The sequence below is a fragment of the Rhinoderma darwinii genome, chromosome 8 (genome assembly GCF_050947455.1).
Source record: "Rhinoderma darwinii isolate aRhiDar2 chromosome 8, aRhiDar2.hap1, whole genome shotgun sequence".
Classification (NCBI taxonomy): Eukaryota; Metazoa; Chordata; class Amphibia; order Anura; family Rhinodermatidae; genus Rhinoderma; species Rhinoderma darwinii.
In genome coordinates this window covers 7096887-7122991 of record NC_134694.1, presented here as the reverse complement: position 1 = coordinate 7122991, position 26105 = coordinate 7096887, and the positions used below count along the sequence as shown (strand labels likewise).

General features: G+C 40.7%; 1 protein-coding gene across 5 annotated transcripts in view; it reads right to left on the bottom strand.

Annotated features, from left to right (window-relative positions):
• Window positions 1–1244: 1244 nt before the first annotated feature.
• The window catches only part of C8H9orf43 (chromosome 8 C9orf43 homolog), a 54268-nt gene continuing 29407 nt past the window's right edge, over window positions 1245–26105 (bottom strand). For 4 of the 5 annotated variants that reach the window (XM_075834832.1, XM_075834828.1, XM_075834830.1 and 1 more), the window contains 2 exons: window positions 25877–25991; window positions 1245–2183 (listed from right to left, as the gene is read on the bottom strand). In XM_075834832.1, coding sequence (XP_075690947.1) covers window positions 2020–2183; window positions 25877–25991 — 279 coding nt within the window. In that variant the 3' untranslated portion in view covers window positions 1245–2019. The remainder of the gene's footprint in view (window positions 2184–25876; window positions 25992–26105) is intronic. The other variant, XM_075834831.1, reaches the window with a different exon arrangement.

The window sequence follows — 26105 nt, the reverse complement described above, 5'->3', positions numbered from 1 at the left end:
TGGCAGGGCGTAGCTATAGGGGGTGCTGGCAGGGGCGTAGCTATCGGGGGTGCTGGCAGGGGCGTAGCTATAGGGGGTGCTGGCAGGGGCGTAGCTATTGGGGGTGCTGGCAGGGGCGTAGCTATAGGGGGTGCTGGCAGGGGGCAAGGGCGTAGCTATTGGGGGTGCTGGCAGGGGCGTAGCTATAGGGGGTGCTGGCAGGGGGCAGGGGCGTAGCTATTGGGGGTGCTGGCAGGGGCGTAGCTATAGGGGGTGCTGGCAGGGGCGTAGCTATTGGGGGTGCTGGCAGGGGCGTAGCTATCGGGGGTGCTGGCAGGGGCGTAGCTATAGGGGGTGCTGGCAGGGGCGTAGCTATTGGGGGTGCTGGCAGGGGCGTAGCTATAGGGGGTGCTGGCAGGGGGCAAGGGCGTAGCTATTGGGGGTGCTGGCAGGGGCGTAGCTATAGGGGGTGCTGGCAGGGGCGTAGCTGTTGGGGGTGCTGGCAGGGGCGTAGCTATTGGTTCTGGCAGGGGTGTAGCTATAGGGGGTGCTGGCAGGGGTGTAGCTATAGGGGGTGCTGGCAGGGGCATAGCTATAGGGGGTGCTGGCAGGGGCATTGCTATAGGGGGTGCTGGCAGAGGCGTAGCTATTGGGGGTGCTGGCAGGGGCGTAGCTATTGGGGGTGCTGGCAGGGGCGTAGCTATTGGGGGTGCTGGCAGGGGCGTAGCTATAGGGGGTGCTGGCAGGGGGCAGGGGCGTAGCTATTGGGGTGCTGGCAGGGGTGTAGCTATTGGGGGTGCTGGCAGGGGCGTAGCTATTGGGGGTGCTGGCAGGGGCGTAGCTATTGGGGGTGCTGGCAGGGGCGTAGCTATTGGGCTTGCTGGGGTAGCTATTGGGGGTGCTGGCAGGGGCGTAGCTATTGGGGGTGCTGGCAGGGGCATAGCTATTGGGCGTGCTGGCAGGGGCATAGCTATTGGGCGTGCTGGCAGGGGCGTAGCTACTGGGGGTGCTGGTAGGGGGCATCTTTGAATTGCTACAGACAAATTTTCTAACAAGATGGAAAAGCAAATTGACCAATCGGATTGTACCCTGTGCTGTCAATGCCACAGGGATCATGGGCAGCGGAGGATGTCTCACTGACAGTGGTGTATACCCGGCTATAGAAAAGGACTGAACTGGAGGATACATCATAACCCCAGTGATAGCTGACAGGAAGTCTCCTGCGCGTAGGGAAATAGCTTCCCCCTACAATCACAACCATCATGGAAGAATCATTGACCTTTTTTATTAACGAAATTGTGATATGAAGTTCAGTAAAAATCAAGATTTTTTTTTCCTTTCCACCTAGACATAATTAAAACAACCAATAACTTAGTTGATGTCACCCCGCTTTCCAAGGGGCCCGAATGGCACATACCAGGGCAGCGGATACATCACATCAGGCAGATTTACCTTTCAGGAGACTGGGAAAGTAGAGTGACAATCGCTATGGGAGCTGAATGACAGCCGTCCTGAACGTCACCCAGCTTTCCCAGACGTGACTGCGGAATGTTAGATAGAACCTTTAGAACGACTCAAAGACTTGACTTTTCTGTCCAGGCGGAGCTGGGTTGGCGGTGAAGTTATTCTGGTATAATCGGCTGTAGAATCTTTTTAACAGCTGACAGCCGCTGATGAATGTACAATGTCTTATAATCTCCTCATGCTGTGCTGCCCCCTAGTGTTCAACATGAGGAATTAACCCAAATCAGTCACTTTAAGAGGTCTCCATCCTGTGGCTCTCCAGTGGTTGCAAAACCCTGACAGACATGCTGGGAGTTGTAGTTTTGCAGTAGCTGGAGCGCCATAGGTTGGAGACCACACAACAGCGAGGACTGCACATATCTGCTGTATTTGGGGGGCAAAAGCAGGACAAGTGGCCCTATATGAAGCCCTCCTGGTGGGAGAGTGGTATTACCTAGCGTTGGTTGGCGTTGGTTAGAGAAGGACGCATGGCATTTTGTGGCTTCGGACATTCAGCTGGGGGTAGTGCAGCTTTTCTTAATGCATTGGGGAAGGGGGTGGTGGGGTTGGTTGTGGAGAAGAAGTTCTCATCTCTAGATTTTCTCGGACGTCTGTACTTTCCCCTGTGGATTCTGGGGGGCCAGGTGATGAATTTTGTTTTGTGGATTCCTCCTCTCCGGGGACATCTTTCTGGTCTAACTCTGTAGAAGAAAAAACACACCGAGAAAATCATCCCATAGACCCAGTCATTTATTACAGTTAGAAACTCTACTAATGTAATGTGTGTGCGGTGCATGGTGGTATTATATGAGCAGTGTATGGCGGTATTATATGAGCAGTGTATGGTGGTATTATATGAGCAGTGTATGATAGTATTATATGAGCAGTGTATGGCGGTATTATATGGGCAGTGTATGGTGGTATTATATGAGCAGTGTATGGTGGTATTATATGAGCAGTGTATGGTGGTATTATATGAGAAGTATGGTGGTATTATATGAGCAGTGTATGGTGGTATTATATGAGCAGTGTATGGTGGTATTATATGAGGAGTGTATGGTAGTATTATATGAGCAGTCTATGGTGGTATTATATGAGCAGTGTATGGTGGTATTATATGAGCAGTGTATGGTGGTACTATATGAGCAGTGTATGGTGGTATTATATGAGCAGTCTATGGTGGTATTATATGAGCAGTGTATGGTGGTATTATATGAGCAGTGTATGGTGGTGTTATATGAGCAGTGTATGATAGTATTATATGGGCAGTGTATGGTGGTGTTATATGGGCAGTGTATGGTGGTATTATATGAGCAGTATATGGTGGTACTATATGAGCAGTGTATGGTGGTATTATATAAGCAGTGTATGGTGGTATTATATGAGCAGTGTATGATAGTATTATATGGGCAGTGTATGGTGGTAATATATGAGCAGTCTATGGTGGTATTATATGAGCAGTGTATGGTGGTATTATATGAGCAGTGTATGGTGGTATTATATGAGCAGTGTATGGTGGTGTTATATGAGCAGTGTATGATAGTATTATATGGGCAGTGTATGGTGGTGTTATATGGGCAGTGTATGGTGGTATTATATGAGCAGTGTATGGTGGTATTATATGAGCAGTGTATGGTGGTATTATATGAGCAGTGTATGGTGGTATTATATGAGAAGTATGGTGGTATTATATGAGCAGTGTATGGTGGTATTATATGAGCAGTGTATGGTGGTATTATATGAGGAGTGTATGGTAGTATTATATGAGCAGTCTATGGTGGTATTATATGAGCAGTGTATGGTGGTATTATATGAGCAGTGTATGGCGGTATTATATGGGCAGTGTATGGTGGTATTATATGGGCAGTGTATGGTGGTATTATATGAGCAGTGTATGGTGGTATTATATGAGCAGTGTATGATAGTATTATATGAGCAGTGTATGGTGGTGTTATATGAGCAGTGTATGGTAGTATTATATGAGCAGTGTATGGTGGTATTATATGAGCAGTGTATGGTGGTATTATATAAGCAGTCTATGGTGGTATTATATGAGCAGTCTATGGTGGTATTATATGAGCAGTGTATGGTGGTATTATATGAGCAGTGTATGGTGGTATTATATGAGCAGTCTATGGTGGTATTATATGAGCAGTGTATGGTGGTATTATATGAGCAGTGTATGGCGGTATTATATGGGCAGTGTATGGTGGTATTATATGGGCAGTGTATGGTGGTATTATATGAGCAGTGTATGGTGGTATTATATGAGCAGTGTATGATAGTATTATATGAGCAGTGTATGGTGGTATTATATGAGCAGTGTATGGTGGTATTATATGAGCAGTGTATGGTAGTATTATATGAGCAGTGTATGGTGGTATTATATGAGCAGTGTATGGTGGTATTATATGAGCAGTGTATGGTGGTATTATATGAGCAGTGTATGGTGGTATTATATGAGCAGTGTATGGCGGTATTATATGAGCAGTGTATGGTGGTATTATATAAGCAGTGTATGGTGGTACTATATGAGCAGTGTATGGTGGTATTATATGAGCAGTGTATGGTGGTATTATATGAGCAGTGTATGGTGGTATTATATGAGCAGTGTATGGTGGTATTATATGAGCAGTGTATGGTGGTACTATATGAGCAGTGTATGGTGGTATTATATGAGCAGTGTATGGTGGTATTATATGGGCAGTGTATGGTGGTATTATATGAGCAGTGTATGGTGGTATTATATGAGCAGTGTATGGTGGTACTATATGAGCAGTGTATGGTGGTATTATATGAGCAGTGTATGGTGGTATTATATGAGCAGTGTATGGGGGTATTATATGAGCAGTGTATGGTGGTATTATATAAGCAGTGTATGGTGGTACTATATGAGCAGTGTATGGTGGTATTATATGAGCAGTGTATGGTGGTATTATATAAGCAGTGTATGGCGGTATTATATGAGCAGTGTATGGTGGTATTATATGGGCAGTGTATGGTGGTATTATATGAGCAGTGTATGGTGGTATTATATGAGCAGTGTATGGGGGTATTATATGAGCAGTGTATGGTGGTATTATATGAGCAGTGTATGGGGGTATTATATGGGCAGTGTATGGCGGTATTATATGAGCAGTGTATGGTGGTATTATATGGGCAGTGTATGGTGGTATTATATGAGCAGTGTATGGTAGTATTATATGAGCAGTGTATGGTGGTATTATATGAGCAGTGTATGGTGGTATTATATGAGCAGTGTATGGTGGTATTATATGAGCAGTGTATGGTGGTATTATATGAGCAGTGTATGGTGGTATTATATGGGCAGTGTACGGTGGTATTATATGGCCAGTGTACGGTGGTATTATATGGCCAGTGTACGGGGGTATTATATGAGCAGTGTATGGTGGTATTATATGAGGAGTGTATGGTAGTATTATATGAGGAGTGTATGGTGGTATTATATGAGCAGTGTATGGTGGTATTATATGAGCAGTGTATGGTGGTATTATATGAGCAGTGTATGGTGGTATTATATGAGCAGTGTATGGTGGTATTATATGAGCAGTGTATGATAGTATTATATGAGCAGTGTATGGCGGTATTATATGGGCAGTGTATGGTGGTATTATATGAGCAGTGTATGGTGGTATTATATGAGCAGTGTATGGTGGTATTATATGAGCAGTGTATGGGGGTATTATATGGGCAGTGTATGGTGGTATTATATGAGCAGTGTATGGTGGTATTATATGAGCAGTGTATTGGGGTATTATATGAGCAGTGTATGGTGGTATTATATGAGCAGTGTATGGGGGTATTATATGGGCAGTGTATGGCGGTATTATATGAGCAGTGTATGGTGGTATTATATGGGCAGTGTATGGTGGTATTATATGAGCAGTGTATGGTAGTATTATATGAGCAGTGTATGGTGGTATTATATGAGCAGTGTATGGTGGTATTATATGAGCAGTGTATGGTGGTATTATATAAGCAGTGTATGGTGGTATTATATGAGCAGTGTATGATAGTATTATATGAGCAGTGTATGGTGGTGTTATATGAGCAGTGTATGGTAGTATTATATGAGCAGTGTATGGTGGTATTATATGAGCAGTGTATGGTAGTATTATATGAGCAGTGTATGGTGGTATTATATGAGCAGTGTATGGTGGTATTATATGAGCAGTGTATGGGGGTATTATATGAGCAGTGTACGGTGGTATTATATGAGCAGTGTATGGCGGTATTATATGAGCAGTGTATGGTGGTATTATATAAGCAGTGTATGGTGGTACTATATGAGCAGTGTATGGTGGTATTATATGAGCAGTGTATGGTGGTATTATATGAGCAGTGTATGGTGGTATTATATGAGCAGTGTATGGTGGTATTATATGAGCAGTGTGTGGTGGTATTATATGAGCAGTGTATGGTGGTATTATATGAGCAGTGTATGGTGGTATTATATGAGCAGTGTATGGTGGTATTATATGAGCAGTGTATGGGGGTATTATATGGGCAGTGTATGGTGGTATTATATAAGCAGTGTATGGTGGTACTATATGAGCAGTGTATGGTGGTATTATATGAGCAGTGTATGGTGGTATTATATAAGCAGTGTATGGTGGTACTATATGAGCAGTGTATGGTGGTATTATATGAGCAGTGTATGGTGGTATTATATGAGCAGTGTATGGTGGTATTATATGGGCAGTGTATGGTGGTATTATATGAGCAGTGTATGGTGGTATTATATGAGCAGTGTATGGGGGTATTATATGAGCAGTGTATGGTGGTATTATATGAGCAGTGTATGGGGGTATTATATGGGCAGTGTATGGCGGTATTATATGAGCAGTGTATGGTGGTATTATATGGGCAGTGTATGGTGGTATTATATGAGCAGTGTATGGTAGTATTATATGAGCAGTGTATGGTGGTATTATATGAGCAGTGTATGGTAGTATTATATGAGCAGTGTATGGTGGTATTATATGAGCAGTGTATGGTGGTATTATATGAGCAGTGTATGGTGGTATTATATGGGCAGTGTATGGTGGTATTATATGAGAAGTGTATGGTGGTATTATATGAGCAGTCTACGGTGGTATTATATGGGCAGTGTATGGTGGTATTATATAAGCAGTGTATGATGGTATTATATGGGCAGTGTATGGGGGTATTATATGAGCAGTGTGTGGTGGTATTATATGAGCAGTGTGTGGTGGTATTATATGAGCAGTGTACGGTGGTATTATATGGGCAGTGTACGGTGGTATTATATGAGCAGTGTATGGCGGTATTATATGAGAAGTGTATGGGGGTATTATATAAGCAGTGTATGATGGTATTATATGAGCAGTGTATGGTGGTATTATATGAGCAGTGTATGGTGGTATTATATGAGAAGTATGGTGGTATTATATGAGCAGTGTATGGTGGTATTATATGAGCAGTGTATGGTGGTATTATATGAGGAGTGTATGGTAGTATTATATGAGCAGTCTATGGTGGTATTATATGAGCAGTGTATGGTGGTATTATATGAGCAGTGTATGGTGGTGTTATATGAGCAGTGTATGATAGTATTATATGGGCAGTGTATGGTGGTGTTATATGGGCAGTGTATGGTGGTATTATATGAGCAGTATATGGTGGTACTATATGAGCAGTGTATGGTGGTATTATATAAGCAGTGTATGGTGGTATTATATGAGCAGTGTATGATAGTATTATATGGGCAGTGTATGGTGGTAATATATGAGCAGTCTATGGTGGTATTATATGAGCAGTGTATGGTGGTATTATATGAGCAGTGTATGGTGGTGTTATATGAGCAGTGTATGATAGTATTATATGGGCAGTGTATGGTGGTGTTATATGGGCAGTGTATGGTGGTATTATATGAGCAGTGTATGGTGGTATTATATGAGCAGTGTATGGTGGTATTATATGAGCAGTGTATGGTGGTATTATATGAGAAGTATGGTGGTATTATATGAGCAGTGTATGGTGGTATTATATGAGCAGTGTATGGTGGTATTATATGAGGAGTGTATGGTAGTATTATATGAGCAGTCTATGGTGGTATTATATGAGCAGTGTATGGTGGTATTATATGAGCAGTGTATGGCGGTATTATATGGGCAGTGTATGGTGGTATTATATGGGCAGTGTATGGTGGTATTATATGAGCAGTGTATGGTGGTATTATATGAGCAGTGTATGATAGTATTATATGAGCAGTGTATGGTGGTGTTATATGAGCAGTGTATGGTAGTATTATATGAGCAGTGTATGGTGGTATTATATGAGCAGTGTATGGTGGTATTATATAAGCAGTCTATGGTGGTATTATATGAGCAGTCTATGGTGGTATTATATGAGCAGTGTATGGTGGTATTATATGAGCAGTGTATGGTGGTATTATATGAGCAGTCTATGGTGGTATTATATGAGCAGTGTATGGTGGTATTATATGAGCAGTGTATGGCGGTATTATATGGGCAGTGTATGGTGGTATTATATGGGCAGTGTATGGTGGTATTATATGAGCAGTGTATGGTGGTATTATATGAGCAGTGTATGATAGTATTATATGAGCAGTGTATGGTGGTATTATATGAGCAGTGTATGGTGGTATTATATGAGCAGTGTATGGTAGTATTATATGAGCAGTGTATGGTGGTATTATATGAGCAGTGTATGGTGGTATTATATGAGCAGTGTATGGTGGTATTATATGAGCAGTGTATGGCGGTATTATATGAGCAGTGTATGGTGGTATTATATAAGCAGTGTATGGTGGTACTATATGAGCAGTGTATGGTGGTATTATATGAGCAGTGTATGGTGGTATTATATGAGCAGTGTATGATAGTATTATATGAGCAGTGTATGGTGGTATTATATGAGCAGTGTATGGTGGTATTATATGAGCAGTGTATGGTGGTATTATATGAGCAGTGTATGGCGGTATTATATGAGCAGTGTATGGTGGTATTATATAAGCAGTGTATGGTGGTACTATATGAGCAGTGTATGGTGGTATTATATGAGCAGTGTATGGTGGTATTATATGAGCAGTGTATGGTGGTATTATATGAGCAGTGTATGGTGGTATTATATGAGCAGTGTATGGTGGTATTATATGAGCAGTGTATGGTGGTATTATATGAGCAGTGTATGGTGGTATTATATGAGCGGTGTATGGTGGTATTATATGGGCAGTGTATGGTGGTATTATATGAGCAGTGTATGGTGGTATTATATGAGCAGTGTACGGTGGTATTATATGGGCAGTGTATGGTGGTATTATATGAGCAGTGTACGGTGGTATTATATGGGCAGTGTATGGTGGTATTATATGAGCAGTGTACGGTGGTATTATATGAGCAGTGTACGGTGGTATTATATGAGTAGTGTATGGCGGTATTATATGAGCAGTGTACGGTGGTATTATATGAGCAGTGTATGGGGGTATTATATGAGCAGTGTATGGCGGTATTATATGAGCAGTGTACGGTGGTATATGAGCAGTGTATGGTGGTATATGAGCAGTGTATGGTGGTATTATATGGGCAGTGTACGGTGGTATTATATGGGCAGTGTATGGTGGTATTATATGAGCAGTGTATGGTGGTATTATATGGGCAGTGTATGGTGGTATTATATGAGCAGTGTATGGGGGTATTATATAAGCAGTGTATGATGGTATTATATGAGCAGTGTATGGTGGTATTATATGAGCAGTGTATGATAGTATTATATGAGCAGTGTATGGCGGTATTATATGGGCAGTGTATGGTGGTATTATATGAGCAGTGTATGGTGGTATTATATGAGCAGTGTATGGTGGTATTATATGAGAAGTATGGTGGTATTATATGAGCAGTGTATGGTGGTATTATATGAGCAGTGTATGGTGGTATTATATGAGGAGTGTATGGTAGTATTATATGAGCAGTCTATGGTGGTATTATATGAGCAGTGTATGGTGGTATTATATGAGCAGTGTATGGTGGTGTTATATGAGCAGTGTATGATAGTATTATATGGGCAGTGTATGGTGGTGTTATATGGGCAGTGTATGGTGGTATTATATGAGCAGTGTATGGTGGTACTATATGAGCAGTGTATGGTGGTATTATATGAGCAGTGTATGATAGTATTATATGGGCAGTGTATGGTGGTAATATATGAGCAGTCTATGGTGGTATTATATGAGCAGTGTATGGTGGTATTATATGAGCAGTGTATGGTGGTATTATATGAGCAGTGTATGGTGGTGTTATATGAGCAGTGTATGATAGTATTATATGGGCAGTGTATGGTGGTGTTATATGGGCAGTGTATGGTGGTATTATATGAGCAGTGTATGGTGGTATTATATGAGCAGTGTATGGTGGTATTATATGAGCAGTGTATGGTGGTATTATATGAGAAGTATGGTGGTATTATATGAGCAGTGTATGGTGGTATTATATGAGCAGTGTATGGTGGTATTATATGAGGAGTGTATGGTAGTATTATATGAGCAGTCTATGGTGGTATTATATGAGCAGTGTATGGTGGTATTATATGAGCAGTGTATGGCGGTATTATATGGGCAGTGTATGGTGGTATTATATGGGCAGTGTATGGTGGTATTATATGAGCAGTGTATGGTGGTATTATATGAGCAGTGTATGATAGTATTATATGAGCAGTGTATGGTGGTGTTATATGAGCAGTGTATGGTAGTATTATATGAGCAGTGTATGGTGGTATTATATGAGCAGTGTATGGTGGTATTATATAAGCAGTCTATGGTGGTATTATATGAGCAGTCTATGGTGGTATTATATGAGCAGTGTATGGTGGTATTATATGAGCAGTGTATGGTGGTATTATATGAGCAGTCTATGGTGGTATTATATGAGCAGTGTATGGTGGTATTATATGAGCAGTGTATGGCGGTATTATATGGGCAGTGTATGGTGGTATTATATGGGCAGTGTATGGTGGTATTATATGAGCAGTGTATGGTGGTATTATATGAGCAGTGTATGATAGTATTATATGAGCAGTGTATGGTGGTATTATATGAGCAGTGTATGGTGGTATTATATGAGCAGTGTATGGTAGTATTATATGAGCAGTGTATGGTGGTATTATATGAGCAGTGTATGGTGGTATTATATGAGCAGTGTATGGTGGTATTATATGAGCAGTGTATGGTGGTATTATATGAGCAGTGTATGGCGGTATTATATGAGCAGTGTATGGTGGTATTATATAAGCAGTGTATGGTGGTACTATATGAGCAGTGTATGGTGGTATTATATGAGCAGTGTATGGTGGTATTATATGAGCAGTGTATGGTGGTATTATATGAGCAGTGTATGGTGGTATTATATGAGCAGTGTATGGTGGTATTATATAAGCAGTGTATGGTGGTACTATATGAGCAGTGTATGGTGGTATTATATGAGCAGTGTATGGTGGTATTATATGGGCAGTGTATGGTGGTATTATATGAGCAGTGTATGGTGGTATTATATAAGCAGTGTATGGTGGTACTATATGAGCAGTGTATGGTGGTATTATATGAGCAGTGTATGGTGGTATTATATGAGCAGTGTATGGGGGTATTATATGAGCAGTGTATGGTGGTATTATATAAGCAGTGTATGGTGGTACTATATGAGCAGTGTATGGTGGTATTATATGAGCAGTGTATGGTGGTATTATATAAGCAGTGTATGGCGGTATTATATGAGCAGTGTATGGTGGTATTATATGGGCAGTGTATGGTGGTATTATATGAGCAGTGTATGGTGGTATTATATGAGCAGTGTATGGGGGTATTATATGAGCAGTGTATGGTGGTATTATATGAGCAGTGTATGGGGGTATTATATGGGCAGTGTATGGCGGTATTATATGAGCAGTGTATGGTGGTATTATATGGGCAGTGTATGGTGGTATTATATGAGCAGTGTATGGTAGTATTATATGAGCAGTGTATGGTGGTATTATATGAGCAGTGTATGGTGGTATTATATGAGCAGTGTATGGTGGTATTATATGAGCAGTGTATGGTGGTATTATATGGGCAGTGTATGGTGGTATTATATGAGCAGTGTATGGTGGTATTATATGAGCAGTCTATGGTGGTATTATATGAGCAGTGTATGGTGGTATTATATGAGCAGTGTATGGTGGTATTATATGAGCAGTCTATGGTGGTATTATATGAGCAGTGTATGGTGGTATTATATGAGCAGTGTATGGCGGTATTATATGGGCAGTGTATGGTGGTATTATATGGGCAGTGTATGGTGGTATTATATGAGCAGTGTATGGTGGTATTATATGAGCAGTGTATGATAGTATTATATGAGCAGTGTATGGTGGTATTATATGAGCAGTGTATGGTGGTATTATATGAGCAGTGTATGGTAGTATTATATGAGCAGTGTATGGTGGTATTATATGAGCAGTGTATGGTGGTATTATATGAGCAGTGTATGGTGGTATTATATGAGCAGTGTATGGCGGTATTATATGAGCAGTGTATGGTGGTATTATATAAGCAGTGTATGGTGGTACTATATGAGCAGTGTATGGTGGTATTATATGAGCAGTGTATGGTGGTATTATATGAGCAGTGTATGATAGTATTATATGAGCAGTGTATGGTGGTATTATATGAGCAGTGTATGGTGGTATTATATGAGCAGTGTATGGTGGTATTATATGAGCAGTGTATGGCGGTATTATATGAGCAGTGTATGGTGGTATTATATAAGCAGTGTATGGTGGTACTATATGAGCAGTGTATGGTGGTATTATATGAGCAGTGTATGGTGGTATTATATGAGCAGTGTATGGTGGTATTATATGAGCAGTGTATGGTGGTATTATATGAGCAGTGTATGGTGGTATTATATGAGCAGTGTATGGTGGTATTATATGAGCAGTGTATGGTGGTATTATATGAGCGGTGTATGGTGGTATTATATGGGCAGTGTATGGTGGTATTATATGAGCAGTGTATGGTGGTATTATATGAGCAGTGTACGGTGGTATTATATGGGCAGTGTATGGTGGTATTATATGAGCAGTGTACGGTGGTATTATATGGGCAGTGTATGGTGGTATTATATGAGCAGTGTACGGTGGTATTATATGAGCAGTGTACGGTGGTATTATATGAGTAGTGTATGGCGGTATTATATGAGCAGTGTACGGTGGTATTATATGAGCAGTGTATGGGGGTATTATATGAGCAGTGTATGGCGGTATTATATGAGCAGTGTACGGTGGTATATGAGCAGTGTATGGTGGTATATGAGCAGTGTATGGTGGTATTATATGGGCAGTGTACGGTGGTATTATATGGGCAGTGTATGGTGGTATTATATGAGCAGTGTATGGTGGTATTATATGGGCAGTGTATGGTGGTATTATATGAGCAGTGTATGGGGGTATTATATAAGCAGTGTATGATGGTATTATATGAGCAGTGTATGGCGGTATTATATGAGCAGTGTATGGTGGTATTATATAAGCAGTGTATGGTGGTACTATATGAGCAGTGTATGGTGGTATTATATGAGCAGTGTATGGTGGTATTATATGAGCAGTGTATGGTGGTATTATATGAGCAGTGTATGGTGGTATTATATGAGCAGTGTATGGTGGTATTATATAAGCAGTGTATGGTGGTACTATATGAGCAGTGTATGGTGGTATTATATGAGCAGTGTATGGTGGTATTATATGGGCAGTGTATGGTGGTATTATATGAGCAGTGTATGGTGGTATTATATAAGCAGTGTATGGTGGTACTATATGAGCAGTGTATGGTGGTATTATATGAGCAGTGTATGGTGGTATTATATGAGCAGTGTATGGGGGTATTATATGAGCAGTGTATGGTGGTATTATATAAGCAGTGTATGGTGGTACTATATGAGCAGTGTATGGTGGTATTATATGAGCAGTGTATGGTGGTATTATATAAGCAGTGTATGGCGGTATTATATGAGCAGTGTATGGTGGTATTATATGGGCAGTGTATGGTGGTATTATATGAGCAGTGTATGGTGGTATTATATGAGCAGTGTATGGGGGTATTATATGAGCAGTGTATGGTGGTATTATATGAGCAGTGTATGGGGGTATTATATGGGCAGTGTATGGCGGTATTATATGAGCAGTGTATGGTGGTATTATATGGGCAGTGTATGGTGGTATTATATGAGCAGTGTATGGTAGTATTATATGAGCAGTGTATGGTGGTATTATATGAGCAGTGTATGGTGGTATTATATGAGCAGTGTATGGTGGTATTATATGAGCAGTGTATGGTGGTATTATATGAGCAGTGTATGGGGGTATTATATGAGCAGTGTACGGTGGTATTATATGAGCAGTGTATGGCGGTATTATATGAGCAGTGTATGGTGGTATTATATAAGCAGTGTATGGTGGTACTATATGAGCAGTGTATGGTGGTATTATATGAGCAGTGTATGGTGGTATTATATGAGCAGTGTATGGTGGTATTATATGAGCAGTGTATGGTGGTATTATATGAGCAGTGTGTGGTGGTATTATATGAGCAGTGTATGGTGGTATTATATGAGCAGTGTATGGTGGTATTATATGAGCAGTGTATGGTGGTATTATATGAGCAGTGTATGGGGGTATTATATGGGCAGTGTATGGTGGTATTATATAAGCAGTGTATGGTGGTACTATATGAGCAGTGTATGGTGGTATTATATGAGCAGTGTATGGTGGTATTATATAAGCAGTGTATGGTGGTACTATATGAGCAGTGTATGGTGGTATTATATGAGCAGTGTATGGTGGTATTATATGAGCAGTGTATGGTGGTATTATATGGGCAGTGTATGGTGGTATTATATGAGCAGTGTATGGTGGTATTATATGAGCAGTGTATGGGGGTATTATATGAGCAGTGTATGGTGGTATTATATGAGCAGTGTATGGGGGTATTATATGGGCAGTGTATGGCGGTATTATATGAGCAGTGTATGGTGGTATTATATGGGCAGTGTATGGTGGTATTATATGAGCAGTGTATGGTAGTATTATATGAGCAGTGTATGGTGGTATTATATGAGCAGTGTATGGTAGTATTATATGAGCAGTGTATGGTGGTATTATATGAGCAGTGTATGGTGGTATTATATGAGCAGTGTATGGTGGTATTATATGGGCAGTGTATGGTGGTATTATATGAGAAGTGTATGGTGGTATTATATGAGCAGTCTACGGTGGTATTATATGGGCAGTGTATGGTGGTATTATATAAGCAGTGTATGATGGTATTATATGGGCAGTGTATGGGGGTATTATATGAGCAGTGTGTGGTGGTATTATATGAGCAGTGTGTGGTGGTATTATATGAGCAGTGTACGGTGGTATTATATGGGCAGTGTACGGTGGTATTATATGAGCAGTGTATGGCGGTATTATATGAGAAGTGTATGGGGGTATTATATAAGCAGTGTATGATGGTATTATATGAGCAGTGTATGGTGGTATTATATGAGCAGTGTATGGTGGTATTATATGAGAAGTATGGTGGTATTATATGAGCAGTGTATGGTGGTATTATATGAGCAGTGTATGGTGGTATTATATGAGGAGTGTATGGTAGTATTATATGAGCAGTCTATGGTGGTATTATATGAGCAGTGTATGGTGGTATTATATGAGCAGTGTATGGTGGTGTTATATGAGCAGTGTATGATAGTATTATATGGGCAGTGTATGGTGGTGTTATATGGGCAGTGTATGGTGGTATTATATGAGCAGTATATGGTGGTACTATATGAGCAGTGTATGGTGGTATTATATAAGCAGTGTATGGTGGTATTATATGAGCAGTGTATGATAGTATTATATGGGCAGTGTATGGTGGTAATATATGAGCAGTCTATGGTGGTATTATATGAGCAGTGTATGGTGGTATTATATGAGCAGTGTATGGTGGTGTTATATGAGCAGTGTATGATAGTATTATATGGGCAGTGTATGGTGGTGTTATATGGGCAGTGTATGGTGGTATTATATGAGCAGTGTATGGTGGTATTATATGAGCAGTGTATGGTGGTATTATATGAGCAGTGTATGGTGGTATTATATGAGAAGTATGGTGGTATTATATGAGCAGTGTATGGTGGTATTATATGAGCAGTGTATGGTGGTATTATATGAGGAGTGTATGGTAGTATTATATGAGCAGTCTATGGTGGTATTATATGAGCAGTGTATGGTGGTATTATATGAGCAGTGTATGGCGGTATTATATGGGCAGTGTATGGTGGTATTATATGGGCAGTGTATGGTGGTATTATATGAGCAGTGTATGGTGGTATTATATGAGCAGTGTATGATAGTATTATATGAGCAGTGTATGGTGGTGTTATATGAGCAGTGTATGGTAGTATTATATGAGCAGTGTATGGTGGTATTATATGAGCAGTGTATGGTGGTATTATATAAGCAGTCTATGGTGGTATTATATGAGCAGTCTATGGTGGTATTATATGAGCAGTGTATGGTGGTATTATATGAGCAGTGTATGGTGGTATTATATGAGCAGTCTATGGTGGTATTATATGAGCAGTGTATGGTGGTATTATATGAGCAGTGTATGGCGGTATTATATGGGCAGTGTATGGTGGTATTATATGGGCAGTGTATGGTGGTATTATATGAGCAGTGTATGGTGGTATTATATGAGCAGTGTATGATAGTATTATATGAGCAGTGTATGGTGGTATTATATGAGCAGTGTATGGTGGTATTATATGAGCAGTGTATGGTAGTATTATATGAGCAGTGTATGGTGGTATTATATGAGCAGTGTATGGTGGTATTATATGAGCAGTGTATGGTGGTATTATATGAGCAGTGTATGGCGGTATTATATGAGCAGTGTATGGTGGTATTATATAAGCAGTGTATGGTGGTACTATATGAGCAGTGTATGGTGGTATTATATGAGCAGTGTATGGTGGTATTATATGAGCAGTGTATGATAGTATTATATGAGCAGTGTATGGTGGTATTATATGAGCAGTGTATGGTGGTATTATATGAGCAGTGTATGGTGGTATTATATGAGCAGTGTATGGCGGTATTATATGAGCAGTGTATGGTGGTATTATATAAGCAGTGTATGGTGGTACTATATGAGCAGTGTATGGTGGTATTATATGAGCAGTGTATGGTGGTATTATATGAGCAGTGTATGGTGGTATTATATGAGCAGTGTATGGTGGTATTATATGAGCAGTGTATGGTGGTATTATATGAGCAGTGTATGGTGGTATTATATGAGCAGTGTATGGTGGTATTATATGAGCGGTGTATGGTGGTATTATATGGGCAGTGTATGGTGGTATTATATGAGCAGTGTATGGTGGTATTATATGAGCAGTGTACGGTGGTATTATATGGGCAGTGTATGGTGGTATTATATGAGCAGTGTACGGTGGTATTATATGGGCAGTGTATGGTGGTATTATATGAGCAGTGTACGGTGGTATTATATGAGCAGTGTACGGTGGTATTATATGAGTAGTGTATGGCGGTATTATATGAGCAGTGTACGGTGGTATTATATGAGCAGTGTATGGGGGTATTATATGAGCAGTGTATGGCGGTATTATATGAGCAGTGTACGGTGGTATATGAGCAGTGTATGGTGGTATATGAGCAGTGTATGGTGGTATTATATGGGCAGTGTACGGTGGTATTATATGGGCAGTGTATGGTGGTATTATATGAGCAGTGTATGGTGGTATTATATGGGCAGTGTATGGTGGTATTATATGAGCAGTGTATGGGGGTATTATATAAGCAGTGTATGATGGTATTATATGAGCAGTGTATGGTGGTATTATATGAGCAGTGTATGATAGTATTATATGAGCAGTGTATGGCGGTATTATATGGGCAGTGTATGGTGGTATTATATGAGCAGTGTATGGTGGTATTATATGAGCAGTGTATGGTGGTATTATATGAGAAGTATGGTGGTATTATATGAGCAGTGTATGGTGGTATTATATGAGCAGTGTATGGTGGTATTATATGAGGAGTGTATGGTAGTATTATATGAGCAGTCTATGGTGGTATTATATGAGCAGTGTATGGTGGTATTATATGAGCAGTGTATGGTGGTGTTATATGAGCAGTGTATGATAGTATTATATGGGCAGTGTATGGTGGTGTTATATGGGCAGTGTATGGTGGTATTATATGAGCAGTGTATGGTGGTACTATATGAGCAGTGTATGGTGGTATTATATGAGCAGTGTATGATAGTATTATATGGGCAGTGTATGGTGGTAATATATGAGCAGTCTATGGTGGTATTATATGAGCAGTGTATGGTGGTATTATATGAGCAGTGTATGGTGGTATTATATGAGCAGTGTATGGTGGTGTTATATGAGCAGTGTATGATAGTATTATATGGGCAGTGTATGGTGGTGTTATATGGGCAGTGTATGGTGGTATTATATGAGCAGTGTATGGTGGTATTATATGAGCAGTGTATGGTGGTATTATATGAGCAGTGTATGGTGGTATTATATGAGAAGTATGGTGGTATTATATGAGCAGTGTATGGTGGTATTATATGAGCAGTGTATGGTGGTATTATATGAGGAGTGTATGGTAGTATTATATGAGCAGTCTATGGTGGTATTATATGAGCAGTGTATGGTGGTATTATATGAGCAGTGTATGGCGGTATTATATGGGCAGTGTATGGTGGTATTATATGGGCAGTGTATGGTGGTATTATATGAGCAGTGTATGGTGGTATTATATGAGCAGTGTATGATAGTATTATATGAGCAGTGTATGGTGGTGTTATATGAGCAGTGTATGGTAGTATTATATGAGCAGTGTATGGTGGTATTATATGAGCAGTGTATGGTGGTATTATATAAGCAGTCTATGGTGGTATTATATGAGCAGTCTATGGTGGTATTATATGAGCAGTGTATGGTGGTATTATATGAGCAGTGTATGGTGGTATTATATGAGCAGTCTATGGTGGTATTATATGAGCAGTGTATGGTGGTATTATATGAGCAGTGTATGGCGGTATTATATGGGCAGTGTATGGTGGTATTATATGGGCAGTGTATGGTGGTATTATATGAGCAGTGTATGGTGGTATTATATGAGCAGTGTATGATAGTATTATATGAGCAGTGTATGGTGGTATTATATGAGCAGTGTATGGTGGTATTATATGAGCAGTGTATGGTAGTATTATATGAGCAGTGTATGGTGGTATTATATGAGCAGTGTATGGTGGTATTATATGAGCAGTGTATGGTGGTATTATATGAGCAGTGTATGGTGGTATTATATGAGCAGTGTATGGCGGTATTATATGAGCAGTGTATGGTGGTATTATATAAGCAGTGTATGGTGGTACTATATGAGCAGTGTATGGTGGTATTATATGAGCAGTGTATGGTGGTATTATATGAGCAGTGTATGGTGGTATTATATGAGCAGTGTATGGTGGTATTATATGAGCAGTGTATGGTGGTATTATATAAGCAGTGTATGGTGGTACTATATGAGCAGTGTATGGTGGTATTATATGAGCAGTGTATGGTGGTATTATATGGGCAGTGTATGGTGGTATTATATGAGCAGTGTATGGTGGTATTATATAAGCAGTGTATGGTGGTACTATATGAGCAGTGTATGGTGGTATTATATGAGCAGTGTATGGTGGTATTATATGAGCAGTGTATGGGGGTATTATATGAGCAGTGTATGGTGGTATTATATAAGCAGTGTATGGTGGTACTATATGAGCAGTGTATGGTGGTATTATATGAGCAGTGTATGGTGGTATTATATAAGCAGTGTATGGCGGTATTATATGAGCAGTGTATGGTGGTATTATATGGGCAGTGTATGGTGGTATTATATGAGCAGTGTATGGTGGTATTATATGAGCAGTGTATGGGGGTATTATATGAGCAGTGTATGGTGGTATTATATGAGCAGTGTATGGGGGTATTATATGGGCAGTGTATGGCGGTATTATATGAGCAGTGTATGGTGGTATTATATGGGCAGTGTATGGTGGTATTATATGAGCAGTGTATGGTAGTATTATATGAGCAGTGTATGGTGGTATTATATGAGCAGTGTATGGTGGTATTATATGAGCAGTGTATGGTGGTATTATATGAGCAGTGTATGGTGGTATTATATGGGCAGTGTACGGTGGTATTATATGGCCAGTGTACGGTGGTATTATATGGCCAGTGTACGGGGGTATTATATGAGCAGTGTATGGTGGTATTATATGAGGAGTGTATGGTAGTATTATATGAGGAGTGTATGGTGGTATTATATGAGCAGTGTATGGTGGTATTATATGAGCAGTGTATGGTGGTATTATATGAGCAGTGTATGGTGGTATTATATGAGCAGTGTATGGTGGTATTATATGAGCAGTGTATGATAGTATTATATGAGCAGTGTATGGCGGTATTATATGGGCAGTGTATGGTGGTATTATATGAGCAGTGTATGGTGGTATTATATGAGCAGTGTATGGTGGTATTATATGAGCAGTGTATGGGGGTATTATATGGGCAGTGTATGGTGGTATTATATGAGCAGTGTATGGTGGTATTATATGAGCAGTGTATTGGGGTATTATATGAGCAGTGTATGGTGGTATTATATGAGCAGTGTATGGGGGTATTATATGGGCAGTGTATGGCGGTATTATATGAGCAGTGTATGGTGGTATTATATGGGCAGTGTATGGTGGTATTATATGAGCAGTGTATGGTAGTATTATATGAGCAGTGTATGGTGGTATTATATGAGCAGTGTATGGTGGTATTATATGAGCAGTGTATGGTGGTATTATATAAGCAGTGTATGGTGGTATTATATGAGCAGTGTATGATAGTATTATATGAGCAGTGTATGGTGGTGTTATATGAGCAGTGTATGGTAGTATTATATGAGCAGTGTATGGTGGTATTATATGAGCAGTGTATGGTAGTATTATATGAGCAGTGTATGGTGGTATTATATGAGCAGTGTATGGTGGTATTATATGAGCAGTGTATGGGGGTATTATATGAGCAGTGTACGGTGGTATTATATGAGCAGTGTATGGCGGTATTATATGAGCAGTGTATGGTGGTATTATATAAGCAGTGTATGGTGGTACTATATGAGCAGTGTATGGTGGTATTATATGAGCAGTGTATGGTGGTATTATATGAGCAGTGTATGGTGGTATTATATGAGCAGTGTATGGTGGTATTATATGAGCAGTGTGTGGTGGTATTATATGAGCAGTGTATGGTGGTATTATATGAGCAGTGTATGGTGGTATTATATGAGCAGTGTATGGTGGTATTATATGAGCAGTGTATGGGGGTATTATATGGGCAGTGTATGGTGGTATTATATAAGCAGTGTATGGTGGTACTATATGAGCAGTGTATGGTGGTATTATATGAGCAGTGTATGGTGGTATTATATAAGCAGTGTATGGTGGTACTATATGAGCAGTGTATGGTGGTATTATATGAGCAGTGTATGGTGGTATTATATGAGCAGTGTATGGTGGTATTATATGGGCAGTGTATGGTGGTATTATATGAGCAGTGTATGGTGGTATTATATGAGCAGTGTATGGGGGTATTATATGAGCAGTGTATGGTGGTATTATATGAGCAGTGTATGGGGGTATTATATGGGCAGTGTATGGCGGTATTATATGAGCAGTGTATGGTGGTATTATATGGGCAGTGTATGGTGGTATTATATGAGCAGTGTATGGTAGTATTATATGAGCAGTGTATGGTGGTATTATATGAGCAGTGTATGGTAGTATTATATGAGCAGTGTATGGTGGTATTATATGAGCAGTGTATGGTGGTATTATATGAGCAGTGTATGGTGGTATTATATGGGCAGTGTATGGTGGTATTATATGAGAAGTGTATGGTGGTATTATATGAGCAGTCTACGGTGGTATTATATGGGCAGTGTATGGTGGTATTATATAAGCAGTGTATGATGGTATTATATGGGCAGTGTATGGGGGTATTATATGAGCAGTGTGTGGTGGTATTATATGAGCAGTGTGTGGTGGTATTATATGAGCAGTGTACGGTGGTATTATATGGGCAGTGTACGGTGGTATTATATGAGCAGTGTATGGCGGTATTATATGAGAAGTGTATGGGGGTATTATATAAGCAGTGTATGATGGTATTATATGAGCAGTGTATGGTGGTATTATATGAGCAGTGTATGGAGGTATTATATGGGCAGTGTATGGCGGTATTATATGGGCAGTGTAGGGTGGTATTATATGGGCAGTGTATGGTGGTATTATATGAGCAGTGTATGGTGGTATTATATGAGCAGTGTATGGTGGTATTATATGAGCAGTGTATGGTGGTATTATATGAGCAGTGTATGGTGGTATTATATGAGCAGTGTATGGTGGTATTATATGAGCAGTGTATGGTGGTATTATATGAGCGGTGTATGGTGGTATTATATGGGCAGTGTATGGTGGTATTATATGAGCAGTGTATGGTGGTATTATATGAGCAGTGTACGGTGGTATTATATGGGCAGTGTATGGTGGTATTATATGAGCAGTGTACGGTGGTATTATATGGGCAGTGTATGGTGGTATTATATGAGCAGTGTACGGTGGTATTATATGAGCAGTGTACGGTGGTATTATATGAGTAGTGTATGGCGGTATTATATGAGCAGTGTACGGTGGTATTATATGAGCAGTGTATGGGGGTATTATATGAGCAGTGTATGGCGGTATTATATGAGCAGTGTACGGTGGTATATGAGCAGTGTATGGTGGTATATGAGCAGTGTATGGTGGTATTATATGGGCAGTGTACGGTGGTATTATATGGGCAGTGTATGGTGGTATTATATGAGCAGTGTATGGTGGTATTATATGGGCAGTGTATGGTGGTATTATATGAGCAGTGTATGGGGGTATTATATAAGCAGTGTATGATGGTATTATATGAGCAGTGTATGGTGGTATTATATGAGCAGTGTATGGTGGTATTATATGAGCAGTGTATGGTGGTATTATATGAGCAGTGTACGGTGGTATTATATGAGCAGTGTACGGTGGTATTATATGAGCAGTGTACGGTGGTATTATATGAGCAGTGTACGGTGGTATTATATGAGCAGTGTACGGTGGTATTATATGAGCAGTGTACGGTAGTATTAAATAGGCACTGTATGGCAATATTATATAGGCACTGTATGGCAGTATTATATAGGCACTGTATGGCAGTATTATATAGGCACAGTTTGGTAGTATTATATAAGTACTGTATGAAGGTATCATTATGTGGGCTGCATATCACTATGCTGGAAGGCAGTACTTTGCGGTCATTCAGTGGCAGTATTATGTAATAGCTGGATGACAGTATTAGGTCGGCATTGTATGGCAGCATTATTTGGGTGCCGGATTACCATGTTATGTGGGTGCTGGATGTCAGTACTATTTGTGTGTTTAATGGCTGTGATGCTGGCACTGTATGAGGGTATTGTGTGGGTGCTGGATGGCAGTATTATGTGGATACTAGATGGCAGTATTATGTGGGTACTGGATGGCAGTATTGTGTGGGTGCTGGATGGCAGTATTGTGTTTGTGCTAGATGGCAGCATTATATGGGCACTGGATGGCGGTATTATGTGGGCCACGGATTGCAGTATTATGTGGGCACCGGATGGCAGTATTATGTGAGCACTGGATGGCAGTATTATGTGCGCACCGGATGGCAGTATTATGTGAGCACTGGATAGTAGTATTATGTGAGCACCGGATGGCAGGATTATGTGAGCACCGGATGGCAGGATTATGTGAGCACTAGATGGCGGTATTATGTGAGCACTGGATGGCGGTATTATGTGAGCACTGGATGGCGGTATTATGTGAGCACTAGATGGCGGTATTATGTGAGCACTAGATCGCGGTATTATGTGAGCACTGGATGGCGGTATTATGTGAGCACTGGATAGCAGTATTATGTGAGCACTAGATGGCGGTATTATGTGAGCACTAGATGGCGGTATTATGTGAGCACTAGATGGCGGTATTATGTGAGCACTAGATGGCGGTATTATGTGAGCACTGGATGGCGGTATTATGTGGGCACTGGATAGCAGTATGATGTGAGCACTGGATGTCAGTATTATGTGGGCACTGGATGTCAGTATTATGTGGGCACCGGTTGGCAGTATTATGTGAGCACTGGATAATAGTATTATGTGGGCACCAGATGGCAGTATTATGTGAGCACTGGATGGCAGTATTATGTGAGCACTGGATAATAGTATTATGTGGGCACCGGATGGCAGTATTATGTGAGCACCGGATGGCAGTGTTATGTGGGCACTGGATGGCAGTGTTATGTGAGCGCTGGATGGCAGTATTATGTGAGCACCGGATGGCAGTATTATGTGAGCACCGGATGGCAGTATTATGTGAGCACTGGATAGTTGTATTATGTGAGCACTGGATAGTTGTATTATGTGGGCACTGGATGGCAGGATTATGTGGGCAATGGATGGCAGGATTATGTGGGCACTGGATGGCAGGATTATGTGAGCACTGGATGGCAGTATTATATGAGCACAGGATAGTTGTATTATATGAGCACTGGATAGTAGTATTATATGAGCACTGGATAGTAGTATTATGTGGGCACTGGATGGCAGGATTATGTGAGCACTGGATGGCAGTATTATGTGAGCACCGGATGGCAGTATTATGTGAGCACCGGATGGCAGTATTATGTGAGCACCGGATGGCAGTATTATGTGAGCACTGGGTAGTTGTATTATATGAGCACTGGATAGTAGTATTATGTGGGCACCAGATGGCAGTATTATGTGAGCACCGGATGGCAGTATTATGTGAGCACCGGATGGCAGTATTATGTGAGCACTGGATGGCAGTATTATATGAGCACTGGATAGTAGTATTATGTGAGCACCGGATGGCAGTATTATGTGAACACTGGATGGCAGTATTATGTGAGCACTGGATAGTTGTATTATATGAGCACTGGATAGTAGTATTATGTGGGCACTGGATGGCAGTATTATGTGAGCACTGGATGGCAGTATTATGTGAGCACCGGATAGCAGTATTATGTGAGCACCAGATGGCAGTATTATGTGAGCACTGGATAGTTATATTATATGAGCACTGGATGGCAGATTATGTGAGCACCGGATAGCAGTATTATGTGGGCACTGGATGGCAGTATTATGTGCGCACCGGATGGCAGTATTATGTGAGCACTGGATGGCAGTATTATGTGCGCACCGGATGGCAGTATTATGTGCGCACCGGATGGCAGTATTATGTGAGCACTGGATAGTTGTATTATATGAGCACTGGATAGTAGTATTATGTGGGCACCAGATGGCAGTATTATGTGAGCACCGGATGGCAGTATTATGTGAGCACTGGATAGTAGTATTATGTGAGCACTGGATGGCAGTATTATGTGAGCACTGGATAGTAGTATTATGTGGGCACTGGATGGCAGGATTATGTGAGCACTGGATAGTAGTATTATGTGGGCACTGGATGGCAGTATTATGTGAGCACTGGATAGTTGTATTATATGAGCACTGGATAGTAGTATTATGTGGGCACTGGATGGCAGTATTATGTGAGCACTGGATAGTAGTATTATGTGGGCACTGGATGGCAGGATTATGTGAGCACTGGATGGCAGTATTATGTGGGCACTGGATGGCAGTATTATATGGGCACTGGATGGCAGTATTATGTGGGCACTGGATGGCAGTATTATGTGAGCGCTGGATGGCGGTATTATGTGAGTGCTGGATGGCAGTATTATGTGAGCACTGGATGGCAGTATTATGTGGGCACTGGATGGCAGTATTATGTGGGCACTGGATGGCAGTATTATGTGGGCACTGGATGGCAGTATTATGTGGGCACTGTATGTCAGTATTATGTGGGCACTGGATGGCAGTTTTTTGTAAACCATTACATGGGCACATTCGCTACAGTTTGACTATAAGCATTATTTATTACATGGGGGGCCACTGCTGTGAGTGTGCTCGTATTGATGCTTAGTTAGCAGACACCTTTATAACGATGGGCGGCCTCGGAAGAACTGACATATCATTTACATATTCAATAGATCAGGAATCTATATTATAAATGGCAGCTATAGCGGTCACAATGCTGATCCTATATATTACAATTAGAGAGAATACATGCCACAAATGGGATCTGACTGACCTGGAAGCTCTGGAGCGACGTCCCGGGCCTCTGACAGCTTTGCGGGCTGCGCCTCTTTTCTTCTCTCTCCAGGGATTTGCTGCTGGACTCTCTTGCTGACATCCATCTCTGCTGGCTAACAGAATAACAGGTTAAAGATATATGTATTTCTACAAATACAGAACTACAAGTCCGGGTTGGAAACTCCTTGAGGTCACTCGCCAGAAGTGTTTGGCGGCCACTTATCTCC